Genomic DNA, 14634 nt, shown 5'->3' with positions numbered 1-14634 from the left:
TCCATCACCAACAAATTGGCATAGAAAGGTATCTCATTGATAATCACCGATGCGTTGGATACGCACTATTTAATAAGAACTTTAGCTCCGGGTGCATCTATAAGATAAGACGTAGGGGTGGTGCCGATTCTCAACCCATGCTGCCGTGTATAACTCGTCGCTACGAAACAATGAAAAGCTCCAGAATCGAAAAGAACGACTGCAGAAGCAACGACAGAATTTGAATGCATAAGCAACGTACCCACAACACGTTGTCACCCTCGTGAACCTCTTCAGCAGTGGTGTGACGCGCTTGGTCATGCTTGGGGACATGGGTGGCCTGAGAAGACTACGGTGCAGACTGAGCAGGTGGTGGCCTTGGAGCGATCACCACAGCTCCCTGCTTCGGATATGGGTAATCCCGAGCATAGTGGCCGACACGGCCGTAGTTCTAGCATGAACCGCAATTGTGGCTTTTGGGGTGGGGATTTGGACCTAGAGCATCGTCTTGACCTTCTCTGCCGCATAGGACCACACGCATAAGCCGAAATCAACCAAAACTTGGCTATTGCTACCAAAATATCAAGAACTCATGAACTTCAACCCTAGCTCCAAATTCTTACATTTCGACCAACCAAATCATGCATTCATGTCATGGGAGCCTAGGAGACTCACCCACTGTGCTTATGGAGTTGGGTGACCGTCGGATGACGAAGGAAACGGAGGAAATCGCTCGGGAGACGAAGAAATCCGGTGTTCTTCACGTTTCAACCCTAAACACCAAAAGACATCAAATCTGGTCCAAATCCTTCGAGAAAGAGCAAACAAATTGGAGGGATGGGAAGCTTAGGAGCTAAGGATCGCGTGAGTACCACATGCATACCTCGAATCCTTCTCTTGAGGTCGGATTTTGGAAGAAAGGGAGAGAGAGCTTGAGAGGGGAGTGAGAGAGGGCTGCTCCCTTGCTTGGCTGGTTGAGCACGTGAGAGGCATGGGTGAGGGAGCAGGTGAGTGGGGCTGCTGCCCTGGAGGGAGAGAGAGAGGTGGTTGGCCCACTGAGTGGGGCCCACGTGCTAGAGAAATGAGGTATTTACAATGCGATTTCTATTCTTTTCTCCCTCGGATTAGTTTCTCTCATCCAATTGACCCAAAACGAATTTTTCTAATGTGCCAAAGTAATTCCCTCGAATTTAATTATGACGCTAATGACACATGATTAAGCTTAATCACACGATTCTGGAATTTGGGACTTGACAATAAGGTACCCACTTAGGCCCCTCGATCACTTTGTAGCTACTCTCTATGTTGAAGGACCACATCTTTAGAAGGCATGTGCTCATCAATGCATTGATCGTGAAGTACGGTGTTATGTATAATGATCCGTCATTGCCGCCCATGTCCCTGCAAGCGGCTAAGACATGTGAGCACGGGATATGGTGCAACTTTGGCTTATTGCATGTGCATTTCACCTCGTGAGGCCCAAGTTAACATTGCTACACCGTGTCCCTGCGCTATACCTGATACGATCACACCAAACAAACAAATTAGACCTCATTGTGCATTTGTAACTTTCTCTCACAAATTCAACCACGAGCAAAACATTGACTTGTAACTAATGAATCATTGCTTGGCATAGAGGAGACAACATATGGATATTTGTCAAACAATTGCAACAAAATTGTAAGCAACTGGAACCAAGTTGTTTCTTTTAGCAAAGGAAAGAATTTTTACCTTAAGTATGAAGATGGATAGGACCACTAACAATACATCAAAACTCTTGTTTCAACTTCAATTATGAGCAGATTCAGGTCAATAATCTCTGACAAAGTAGGGACCCATGCTTAAAACAAAATGTGAAAACATCACTTACAGTGTGACACATGACATTTGAGACCTTAATTTCCAACACATGTTGTTTGACTTAGTTACGATGTAACTACAAATTTCCAAAATAATAGTTGCACTCTAGGCATAACTTCAGTGCAAAGGAAGAAGAACCATACCATTGTGTCTGGTTAACAGCAACTATATGTATAGTGTATCACATTTTTGCTCCATGGTCGATCTTTCCACCTATTGACATTCTTATCAAAGTGGAAAGTTGACGTAAATTTTTTGGATGAAATTGAACACTCAAGATGTACATTTTATGTGCAAATTAGTGCTCTTATAGAGGTAGTAAATTAAGTAAGTACTTCATAGTAGCATACATGCTTTTTTTATTTATACCAGCAACAATGGCAATCAAACATTGATCATTCTGGTTAGACTCCTGTTGGGACAAAATAACTCGCAATGTGCTAAATAAATAAGTATTGTTGTGTACTTAGGAAGGTGGGAATAGATAAAGGTTGTTGAGTTTTGCAATTGGAACCAATGGAATTCTTGCCCTGGAACTAAAACACTTAAGAATGAGTGGAATGGCATATAAGTATACGATTGATTTAAAAATCAGGAAATTACACATGAAGATCTGCTGGTGCCTTGTCTGTTCAACAAAAAAGTTCATCTAAAAAACCTAAATAGAACAGATCAAGGGGAGGGTGCATGTTGTACCTTGGCTTGCTGCAAAGTGGTTGCCGGCGCGAGAAACCTCGGAGAATGGAGCGTGCTGGGCAGCATGCGTGGGAGACATCGAGGGCCCGAGATGCTCAGTGGCCTTGTGGTTGATGGCGGGCTGGCAGGAGGGGTCCTCCGTGGCGTTGGCGGTCCCGAGCGGCATGGGGAAGGTCCATTGCAGATGGTCGGAGCCTAGCAACGCCCGGGTGGCACTAGCAATGCAGCCGAGGCTGACCGATCTGGAGGAGTGATGCGGGATCCTTCGACCTGCCGATCCACATGGGGCTCTCATACCGGTGGCGACAGCGGTAGCGTCCCGTGGACCGATGACGGTAGCGGCGGTGCCTGCGACTGTCGAAGCCCGCTGAGCCCCCAAGCTGGAAACCCTAAAAGGAAGAGTGAAAGGTCAGACCTCTGCCTCCACCGGAACGCGGCAGATGCGTGCAAGAGGATAAGGGTAGGGAGGGGAGACTCACCTGGCACGGTCTTAAGGAGCGCGTGGACCGACTGAGGGCATGGGCGAGGGAGGCGAGCGTCATGTCGTCAGCGGCGACGGCAGGAGTGCAGCAGCGGGTGGGGGAGGTCGCAGGCAAATTGATGTGTGGGACAACACAATTGCAGGAGCGGAGCCATGGCTTAGAGCGAGAAGGGGAGGGGGGTTCGCAGGCGTCGCAGCAAGAAGGTGGCCCACATATCGGAGAGAGGGATTCAGGGGTGGACATGGGACTCAGGTAGGCGCAGGACTTATTACATATTTTTTAAGTAGGAGAGATTTTTAAAGTTCTAAGTAGAGAAGTAGCTCAGGCATCGGGGATTCTTCTTAAGGGATTTCAATTTTGTTTTATAGTTTTTTTGTTCACCGACGAAAAGATCAAAATTTAAGAAATTTTGCTGAAATTTTGATCATCTTTCATCCTTTGCTATGTGGGTCTCCATGTTAGTGAAAGAAATTTTCAAAATTTGATATTTCATCCCCTCCAAAATTCCCGAAATTCATCCCTGCTCCTCTTTGGCTATCGTGCTGTGGACTGACAGACAGCGGCTTTGCCAAACAGACGTTGCCACGCCAGCTCAGTGGCGGACCCAGTGCCAAAGCATTGGGTACACATCTGATTAGACTTTTTCTTTTTTTCGTTTTTGTTTAGATGATCCATGGTTTAGCCCACGTACTAAATTAAACTTAAGTCAGATTTTAGGATAGTCCCTATACCCTTTGGGTCCGCCACTGCGCCGGCGGGCACCTTCGCCAAGCAGATAGATGGAGTGTCCGCTGTCGAGAGCATTTCGCCATCATCAACTATCATTTCATAGCCAAAAAAAAAAAACCTTTCTATTGGATCTAGGTGAGAGGCAGTTCCTCTGTACAGCAGGCGAACAAGTACACAACAAAAGAGATGTTCAGAGAGATCCAAGGCTAGGTACATACTAATACTGTAGAGCTAAAGATGTCTACCAGTCCGGCCATGTCTACCACACGATGGTGCAAACGTCACCGGATCGAGCTATGCCCGGACGCTAGCGCTCCGTGCAGGTTCATCCTTCCGGTGGTGCAACGGCGACCTCATCACATCCGACGAGCTCCGCCGCTGGAGCACCTCCGCCACGCAGATTTTCAGCATCACCCCCCTCCCGTCGACCTCGCGCCGCCTGTACGAAGCACCGCGACGCAGCTTCGGCGGCGGAGGTGACGCGCCTCCGCTGACGGGGACACGTACGCCTTTCACGATCGTCAGTGGCTGCGAGAGCATGGAGCTTATGTACGTGTCGACGATCCGGTGCAGCAGCTGCAGCGGCGACCACCGTGCCTTGGCAGCACGTCGTAGCTGCGCAAACCTCCACACCGTCGAGCCGAGGACCGCTCGTCGGCCAAGCCTGATGCCTCTGCCGCCGGTTGGCCGCCATGGTGTCGTTGGAGCCGGGGCCGGTAGCTCCGCCGGCTCGTCCAGCAGGGCGGGACCCTGGAACCGATCGATCGCTCCATCTTGCAACTTGTATCACAAATCTGCGTGCAAAAACTTCACTTTTTTGTGGTGTGGATTGTTCGTTGTTTCGGGCTTGATGGTAACAAGCTGGGCGCATAGAGTCGAGACGTTCAGCTGTTGGGCATTTGTAGTGTGGGCAGTTGACAGGAACTGGATGGAAATTTGACATTTGGCTGAGTGTGCTGCCTTGGTCCAGTCGTGCATGCAAGCTGCGTGGGCTAGCTTGACCTGACCGGGTTGCCGGAGACAGGCGGTAAGTCTGCTACTACTAACCCCGACACCTACGTCGAGTTGACTTGTGGAGAAGCAGACACATGGGAATGGCCGGGTTTTCAAGCAAGTGCTGCGGCAGTGGAGGATTTTTAGATTACAACGCACGTTATACATAGCCGTGCACACCCACGGTTCCCTAAAACCTGAATCGCTGCGGCAGTAGAGTTGATCTCACCGGGAACGCCTTGAAAGAAGGTAGGCGACACGATATTTGGACCGAGAGTCCGAGAATTAATTGGAACCACTGGAGTAGGTGTGAATTCTGAAGCCCTGGCCAAGTGCCCCACGGGCAGGGGCAGCTCACGGCTGACTCGTTCAATTCAAGCGCGCTTATCTTGCCTTGCAAAATGATCTCGCTTCAGGATCGTAGGATATGTACCAATTCTAGTTTCCTTTTTTTAGAGAAGAAAGAGCGGTATGCAAAACATACTAAAGATGGGTAAGCTTACAAAAGCAAACGGCAAATCAGCCCAGCCCAGCCCGTTCATCCGTCTTCTTTCCCCGGTTCATTCGTGTCGGAACGAAGGCCGGTGACCGAGCTAGGCCTAAGAAGGCCCACGGTATAGATGCGCCTGGCGATGTTTTTGCCAGTGAGGATGTTGTGCTCGTGACTCTGCTGCCATGGAGATGGAGAGCTTCTTCCATTCCATGCTTGTGCGGTTGTGCGAGTCGTTCTACAATTATACCCGCCTCTTCCCGTATCTCTTGGTTCTTGGATTGTGCCATGGAGAATGGAGAGGAGCCGACATGCTCACTCACATAGATTGTATTGGTACAGCAACTGTGCTCGTTAATCAGCTGATGCATAGTAAATGTTCCATTACTGGACGTCATGTTCCATATATTTTTGCCACACTCGGCGGTAGAACACGGCAATTAGCCGCTGGTTACTTGTCATAGAACACACGCGATTCTCACATAGGTACATGGGAGTAGGATACCACAGTTCATCTTAGCACGATCGACACACTGACACGACGACTAAGCAGAATGCGTGAGCACTGACAGCACCGCGGACGCGAGCAAGACGGCGAGGACCAAAGAAGAGAGCCCGAGGCCGCCCTGCCGGGGCGCGCTGGACTTGGACGCCTTGTCCCGCGGGTACATCTCCCCCGCCGGCGGCCCGTAGTACGTCGTCCCCTCCCACGGGTACCCGTACGGGTACGGCGGCGGGTAGTGGTACTCCGGGAGCGCCGGTGGCGGCGGTGGTGAGGTGACGGTCTTCGGCTCTGCCGGCGGCGGGTGGTGGGACGGCAGCGCCGGCGGCAGCGGGTGCGGGTCCACGTCGCAGATGCACATGAAGCACTTGCACTTGCCGTCGGTCACGATGCCCATTGCTGCCGGGGACACGACCATGGAGACGAGGATCGTGATTTGGAGCGGGAGCATTTGGCCTTGGCTTGGCTTTCTCATGGTTTTCCCAAGGATTAGCATGGATGGTTCAGTAATCAGCAGGCCGTGAGTCCAAGGTCATATATTGTCTGGATACCCGTGTTGGTGCATCTGTGCCGCGTAGTTTTTGTCTTGCTGGTGGAACGACTGCTTGTTTCTGGGTGTTGCGTTCTCTGCTTACGCGACCGAACCAAGTATTGTATCACTTGAGTTGGTGCTTAGTTTAACCTCTTCAGTTCATTCGTACATCTCGATTGACCAGATAAACACAAAGGGAAAAAAGCCGGGTTCTAGAGGGAAAACAAGCCTGTGCCATATTACGTATTGTGTGGTTCTTTTCAGACGATTTCTGGAGAACCTCCAACCGGGCAAACTAAACAGCGTGTGTACAACCCAAACAACATGAGCAGTGCCCATATGCTAATGGCATCCCCCATTCTACGCAGTTTCACGGCGAAGCAGGAATCCTTCAATTGCAGGCTTCATTTTTTGACGCAAATAGCAGGCTTTTTCTTGCTGTCGAGATAAGATCCAGGAACGTTCCTTGTATCTTCACTCTTTATTTTTTAATATATAATCAGTAGGGGACGATCCTACTGTTTCATCAAAAAAGATAAGATTCAGGAGATGTACAATCATTGAGGTGATTGGATTGTGATCTGAATTCTTGTTGAACTATATATATGGACGTCTTTGGCCTATGTTCCGAAACAATTCGTATTAGACTAGTCGTTACTGTTCACCCCTATAAATATATCTTGTAAACTGCTAAGGGAGAGGTATAGGCTCATTATACTCCTCTGCATTATACACATCTCAGATACAGTGAAGATTACCAATTGGCGTATGTGGTTTTTTTTTTGCAAGGGTTTTTCACGTAAAAACCGTGTCTCGTGTTCGATCCTGTCGTGATTTATTCCTAACAAGTAGTACTAGAGCCGGATTGTATACACGAGAATACGAGAAAAAAAACAGATCGATTTTCGTCGCCTTCGAGTTCTTCGTTTCGCTGCTGAGTCGTCTCTCCGGGATTCATCGTCTCGGTCCGATCAACATCACCATCTCACCGAATCCACATCGGTGTTGTCAACTCGACGGATCTAATCGACGCACGGTTACGCGCATCCACTAGCAGCCGCGGTGCGCACGGGACTCACACGCACTGCCCCCCGAGGCCCTCCTGTCATCGGTCATCTTGGTACGTGCTATCTTGGTTCTGTCGTATTGCGATCACCATCGAGTTTCGCAGTGACCCGCGCGTCCACCGGAGAAAAGGTAAGCAGATTCACCCATCGGATCAAAGAAAAAAAAAAGGATCAAGTCCCGAGGTGTCAAAAATCAAATTTGCTAGGTGCACACAAGAATCATACCAGGAGATTGGTTTCTAGTTTTATTGCTGCACGTACACGAAGTGTACCAGGACCTTTGCAGTTTATTACTTGGTGCACACAGGCTATTTTTTGTTGTTCATTATTCTTCGCCATGGGTTCTTTGAAATATGATATTCCGCTGCTAGATCATGATACAATGTTTTCTCTATGGCAAGTAAAGATGTAGGCTATTCTTGCGCATACTGATCTGGATGATGCGCTTGATAATTTTTGGAATAAAGATCAAAAGTCTTGGTCCGATGAAGAAAAGAGAAAAGATCGTAAGGCTTTGTCACAAATTCATCTTTATTTATCAAACAATATTTTGCAGGAGGTTTTGCGGGAGAAAATCGCTGCTGCTTTATGGCTAAAGCTGGAATCGATCTGTATGTCCAATGATCTAATCAGTAAAATGCATTTGAAGATGAAGTTGTTCACGCACAAATTACAGGAGGGTGATTCTGTGTTGAATCATCTTTCGGTCTTTAAGGAGATTATTGCTGACCTACAGTCTATGGAGGTAAAATATGATGATGAGGATTTGAGTTTTATTCTTTTGTACTTATTACCTAGTTCTTTTGCAAACTTCAGAGATACCATATTATACAGTCATGATACACTAACTTTGAAAGAAGTTTATGAGGCCTTGCATGCTAAGGAAAAGGTGAAACAAATGGTGTCTACTGATGACTCTACTTTCAATGGAGAAGGTTTGATTGTGCGTGGCAGGACAAAGGAAAAGAATTTGTATAATAGCCAAAGAGATAAAAGTTCGAACGGTTACAGGGGTCGTTCGAAGTCCAGAGGCAAAGAAAAATTCTGCAGGTATTAAAAAAAAATAATCATGACATATCTGAATGTTATAAGTTGAAGAATAAAGAAAAGAGGAAAGGTAAATCTAATGAAGAAGATAAAGCTTCTGTTGCTGCTTCCGATAATAGTTCTGATGGAGAGACTCTCGTTGCATTTGCTGGATGTGCTAGTAGTGGTGATGAATGGATTATTGACTCTGCTGCGTCTTTTCATATATGCATACATAAGGATTGGTATACCACTTATAATTCTGTTCAAGATGCTGGTTCTGTCAGGATGGGTGATGACAATCCACGTCTAATTGTTGAAATTAGATCAATTATGATAAAGATGCATGATGGTATTATTAGAACTTTAACAGATGTGAGGCACATTCCATGTATGAAAGGTGATTTGAAGTCTGTCAATTTATATCATCTCTGAGGCACTACAATCACAGGTGATGCCGCTGTAAGTTCATATTCATTATCAGATTCTGATGCTACTAATATTTGGTTATGTGTCTTGGACATATGAGTGAACTTGGTTTGACAGAATTGAGCAAGAGATGTCTTCTTGATAGACATAGTATCGACAAGCTAAAATTTTGTGAGCATTGTATTTTTGGCAGGCATAAGAGGGTGAAATTCAACACTTCGGTTCATACAACAGAAGATATTCCTGATTATGTGCATTCTGATTTATGGGGACCATCTCGTAGGTCTTCACTAGGTGATTCTCGTTATATGTTAACTATTATTGATGATTACTCGAGAAGAGTTTGGTCTTATTTTTTTTGAAGCATAAATTAGAAGAATTTAAAGCATTTAAAGAGTATAAGGTTATGGTTGAAAGGCAAACCGAAAAGAAGATAAAGAAGCTTCGCATTGATAATGGGATGGAATTCTATTCTAATGAATTTGATTCATATTGTAAGTACGAAGGCATTGTGAGACACTATATTGTTCATGATACTCCACAACAAAACATTGTAGCTGAACGTATGAACAAAACTATCATCTCGAGGACCAGTTGTATTTTGTCTAATGAAGTCATGCATAGACGTTTTTGGCTGAAGCCGCTTCCACTGCTTGCTATCTTATTAATCGATCACCCAATATTATCATTGATAAGATGGTCTGGTTCTCCAGTTGATTATTCAGAATTGAGAATTTTTTGTTGTCCTGCTTATGCTCACGTTGATAATGGTACATTGGAGCCTAGAGCTATTAAATGCATCTTTCTTGGTTATAAATCTGGTGTTAAAGGTTATAAATTGTGGAATCCTATAACATAAAAGGTGGTGATTAGCAGGAATGTTGTCTTTAATGAATCTGCTACGTTGCCAAATGCTCCTGTTCAGAGTCAGCAGAGTTCTAGCGTGCAGGTGGAGCATTTTATTAATGCAGAAAGTACACCAGATACCGTTGTCCAAGATACACTTATTGCTGAAAATTTATTTATTGATCATGATTCATATAATGTTCCACATTCTTTATCCGTTGTGCAGCCTACACAACATTCTATTGCAGTTGATAGACCTAGACGACAAATTAATCCGCCCAAGAGGTTAATTGAGGAGTGTAATATTGCTGCTTATGCTTTGAGTTATGCAGAAGAAGTTGAAGGTCATGCAGAACATTCTAATTACAATGAGGCTATTACTTCTGCTGATTACAATAATTGAATGACTGCAATGCAAGATGGGATGGAGTCGCTTGAAAAGAATAGTCCTTGGGATTTAGTCAAATTGTCAAAAGAGTAGAAGGTTGTTCGTTGCAAGTGAATTTTCAAAAGAAAGGAGGATATTTCTCCTAATGAAGCAACAAGGTATAAGGCAAGGTTGGTTGCAAAAGGCTATAACCAGATTCCAGATATTGATTATAATGATGTCTTCTCCCCTGTTGTGAAGCATAGTTCTATTCGCACTTTACTTAGTATTGTTGCTATGCATGATTATGAACTTGAGCAATTAGATGTTAAAACTGTATTTTTACATGGGGAGTTAGATGAAGACATTTATTTGGATCAACCTGAAGGTTTTATTATTCCTTAAAAAGACTTTGTCTGTAAATTAAAGAAATCTCTTTATGGTTTGAAGCAGTCTCCTAGACAGTGGTACAAGAGGTTTGACTCCTTTATGCTTTCTAATGGTTTTAAGCGTTCTAATTATGATAGCTGTGTCTATTTGAAAACTGTTAATGGTTCAGCTATTTATTTGCTTCTCTATGTCGATGATATGTTGATTGCTGCAAAGGATAAATTAGAAATAGCTAAATTGAAATCACAGTTGAATAATAAATTGAGATGAAGGATTTAGGTGTAACAAAGAAAATTCTTGGTATGAAGATCATTAGAGATAGGAAAATTGATAAGTTATATCTTAGTCAGCAAAGTTATATTGAGAAGGTCCTTCGTTGTTTCAATGCATGATGCAAAACTAGTGAATACTTCATTAGCTGCTCATTTCAAATTATCTTCAGCTCTATGTCCTAAGTCAGAGTACGATATTGAGTACATATCTAGAGTTCTATATTCTAATACAGTTGGTTCACTTATGTATGCCATGGTCTGCTCTCGTCCTAATTTATCTCATGCACTGAGTGTTGTTAGTAGATTCATGGCTAATCCTAGCAAAAAGTATTGGAAAGCTGTTAAGTGAATTTTCATATATCTGTGTGGTACTTCTAAAGCTTGTTTGCAGTTTGGAAAATCTGAAGATGGACTTATTGGTTATGTTGACTTAGATTATGCTGGTGATTTGAATAAGAGGAGATCTCTCACAAGTTATATTTTCATCGTTGGTGGTTGTGCTGTTAGTTGAAAAGCATGTTTGCAGGCTACTATTACTTTATTAACTACTGAAGCTGAATATATGGTTATTTCTGAATCATGCAAAGAAGCTGTTTGGCTGAGAAGTTTGTACACTAAATTTTATGAAGATAATTCTTGTATTAATATATTCTGTGATAGTCAGAGTACTATTTATCTTATAAAGGATTAGATGTTCCACAAAAGAACAAAGCACATTGATATGAAGTATTATTATATTCAAAATATTAAAAAATGCAAGATAAGCACTCATGATAATCCTACTAATATGATGACAAAGAGTTTCTACTACTAAATAGGCTTATTGTTAACCCCTACATTATACACACCCCTAATATAATGAAGATCGCCAATTAACACCGTAATTTTTTCACGTAAAAACTATATGTCATATTCGATCCTATCATGATTTATTCGTAGCCATCACAACTATAGTTATTTGGAAAATCACACACATCATGCCCTACAAATTGTCGTACCTGGCACAGTGGCGCGCACACACAGCTGTACAGAGGCAACACAGCTGTTCTTAACGTATTACACTCGACGTATATACAACATTCAGACCCGAGCCAACAAAAATCTTTCAAGTTTCTGCTCAGTGGGGATTCTGCATTCTACACCAAAGACACCAATCGCAAATGTGTTCCCAATCACAAATGGATGATGCCCCTGATTGACTCCTGCTTCGTGCATTTTACGAGCTGGGAAACCCCCATCGATTCCCTACTTCTGCATCGCACTGCGCGATGTGGGTCTCCTTATCACTGAACATGTACACTTGTACACATCTGCCGGATGGATGAAAATTCGACTCAAATGATCACCGGGAGCATCGTTCAAAAAAATCATCACCGGGAGAAAGCCGTCCGGCGGCAGAAGCAGGCAGCGTCGCCGACCCTTGGGGTTTGCATCCGCGAGGAGGCGCCGCGTTGCTGCTCCACGCTGCTCTGTTTGCCGAACGGCATTGGCGCACCGGTGAAGAAGCCGCTCGGCGCAGGCTGCGGCGTGGTGAAGTCCTGTATCATCCCGTCGAGCATGGATTGGAGTTCGTCCAGGCTGTACACGGGCTCCTGCAAAACCGGAACGAGATTAGCAGCAAACGATCGATTCAACAAAAAAATTCGTCACCTTGGCTCAAGAATGTGAGGTGGCATCAATATCAGCTAGTTATTACCTCTCTCCCCACGGTCGCCATGAGCGAGATCATCTCCTGGAGGAAGTCGTGGAATCCCTGGACACCATTAACACACATAGGCTCACCGTCAGGTTGCCGTCGAATCCCAAGTGCAACAGCACACACGAACACAGCACGGAACATGGAATCGATCTATCTATCTCAGACAAGAAACCATGCGAATTGATCGGATTCTTTGCTTACCTCCACCTCCTCCTGGTCGTCGTCGAGAGGGTCGTACATCCCGGCGTCGTACAAAGCCCTCCTCTTCTCGTCCGACAGCACTGCGCGCCACAAGAGAATCACATGATGTCAGCAGACATGCCCAGTCCAGACTCCAGAGACCAAGGAAAAATTTATCGATAAAATTTTTTTATCGGAGGTTAGCGATAAACAGGATTATCGGATTTATCGGAATTCTATCGGTGATAGACAAAATATTTCGGACAAAATTTGAAAAAAGAGAGCTTAATTTATCTAGAAAATCACATAGATTACATCCAAATCATTTGACTAAATAATAACACATAAATGAATTAGGATTGAAGGGGTGGTCTAGCGGCCTGCGGTCTGCGGGCTGACGTTTTCTTGCTTCCGTGTTGGATTCGGAAATCAAAAGATGTCAAATTCAAAAATTACCGATATTTTTGGCCGATAAGTAAATTTATCGGCCCTCGCTGATAAACAGGATTATCGGGTTTATCGATTTTTTTTCGGCGATAAATTTTTCACAGCCAGAGACACCCAGGGGCCGAGAGATGGCGGGGAGAGCGATCGAGAGGGAGAGATTGACTTGGGTCGCTCACCTTGGTAGGCCTCATGTATCTGCTGGAACCTGCTCTTGGCCTCCTCCGCGAGCGCCGGATCCACGCGGCCATTGGCGAGCTTGTCCGGGTGCCACCTCTGCGTATGATCGAGAAACCCCGAACCCGTCATGCTCCGTTTCTCACCGCGCCAAACAGAGGCAAATCGAGCCGGACGAAACGATCGAACAAAGGAAGTCGACCGGAAGCAGCTAGGATCAGAGTAGCAGCACTCACCATGGCGAGGCGGTGATACGCGGCGCGTATCTCGGCGGCGGACGCGCCCGGCTGCACGCCGAGCACGGCGTAGTAGGATCTCGCCATCCCTCCTATCCCCCGCTTCCCGCTCATCACACGACACGACCAGTCCTGGGTTGCACCCTCAAGGCTTCAGTATCTCGCTGGGCTCTTCGACCGGCCTCCTGCTCCCCCTCGTGGCCTATCGCGCGCTGGTGCTAGAGCATTAGCTGTGCTGTGCTGTGCTCGGGATGGATGGATGATGATGATTGCGACTGGAGGCGGGCGACGAGGGAAAGCGTTGGAGGGGGCCAGCCTGTACATATAACGCGGCAGGCGGGTGGGGAAAATATCTGAGGGGGCTGGCGTCGCGAGGGAGATGGACGGGAGGAAGGAGGAGAGGGTAGACGAAGCATTGCGAAAGCGCGGGAAGGAAAGGAGGCGAGGGCAAAATATCTGGCGTCGGGAACGTTCCGGACCGACCGGAAAAGATCGGCCTGCCGCGTCGCTCCGCTGCTTTTCTCCTGCGGCCGCGGGCGGGGCGGGCCGAGATATTTTGGGCGGTCGGATCCCGTGGCTCCTGTCCTGTGGCTTGGGGTGGGATCCGCCTTGAAATCTTGACTTGTTGACTATCTAGGGCGGTTCTTCTGCTCAATAATACAGGAATACCAAGCGCGTTTTACTTAAAAAAAGTCAAAATTTGTATATTTTGATTAATAACTAATTAAATTATAAGCACATCTAATATATAAAAATGATATAACTAAATTTATATTTTAAAATACTTTTACACTATATTAGTTTTATAGCTATAAATAATATATTTTATGAGAAAATCATAGTCAAAGTTTAATTTTGATGACCGGGCACAATAAAACAAGCCTTTGTATTCTTGCATGGACGGAGTACGTGGTATGCTTTCCTATTTTGTACAAATTGAATTTGCATTCTAGATTGACCATCGTGCTGTGACCTTCACACAATGTCGCGTCTTCTAGTGCTTGCATGTCGGGCCGGGAGAAAAACGGCCGTGGCTAACCAAAATGACGAAGATCGATCGAGGCAACCCTTCCCCTCGGTGCCATCTTCGCGTTGTTGTTGGTGGAAAAATCAGCACTTTTAGATTTAAATTATCTATAAATAAATTATGAACTCTTATAAATAAATTATGAACTCTAACAGATAAACTAGTACGATAATATAAAAAGAGCATACTTGAGATATATATGTAACAACAC

At 45.2% G+C, this 14634-nt stretch overlaps 2 protein-coding genes across 2 annotated transcripts; both read right to left on the bottom strand.

The window, feature by feature from the left end:
* Positions 1–5571: 5571 nt before the first annotated feature.
* LOC133909975 (leucine-rich repeat extensin-like protein 6) lies at positions 5572–6228 on the bottom strand. The gene has a single exon (XM_062352500.1). It carries the CDS (start codon positions 6225–6227, stop codon positions 5775–5777), a length of 453 nt encoding a protein of 150 aa, XP_062208484.1. The 5' UTR covers position 6228; the 3' UTR covers positions 5572–5774.
* A 5458-nt stretch (positions 6229–11686) lies between these two features.
* LOC133906679 (uncharacterized) lies at positions 11687–13827 on the bottom strand. The gene is made up of 5 exons (XM_062348649.1): positions 13397–13827; positions 13163–13259; positions 12561–12640; positions 12357–12413; positions 11687–12252 (listed from the first exon to the last, which is right to left on the bottom strand). Exons 1-5 carry the CDS (start codon positions 13508–13510, stop codon positions 12031–12033), a joined length of 570 nt encoding a protein of 189 aa, XP_062204633.1. The 5' UTR covers positions 13511–13827; the 3' UTR covers positions 11687–12030.
* Positions 13828–14634: the final 807 nt, after the last annotated feature.

The sequence above is a fragment of the Phragmites australis genome, chromosome 2 (assembly GCF_958298935.1).
Source record: "Phragmites australis chromosome 2, lpPhrAust1.1, whole genome shotgun sequence".
In the NCBI taxonomy this organism is placed as follows: Eukaryota; Viridiplantae; Streptophyta; class Magnoliopsida; order Poales; family Poaceae; genus Phragmites; species Phragmites australis.
This window is presented reverse-complemented; position numbering and strand designations above follow the sequence as displayed.

What these genes read in the sequence shown, in the direction of transcription:
- LOC133909975 (XM_062352500.1), bottom strand. Translation starts at nt 6,227, where the DNA reads ATGCTAATCCTTGGGAAAACCATGAGAAAGCCAAGCCAAGGCCAAATG.
- LOC133906679 (XM_062348649.1), bottom strand. Translation starts at nt 13,510, where the DNA reads ATGAGCGGGAAGCGGGGGATAGGAGGGATGGCGAGATCCTACTACGCC. An exon ending in CGTATCACCGCCTCGCCATG is followed by an intron (nt 13,260 to 13,396) that starts GTGAGTGCTGCT and finishes GATCATACGCAG; the next exon opens with AGGTGGCACCCGGACAAGCT. An exon ending in ACGACCAGGAGGAGGTGGAG is followed by an intron (nt 12,414 to 12,560) that starts GTAAGCAAAGAA and finishes AATGGTGTCCAG; the next exon opens with GGATTCCACGACTTCCTCCA.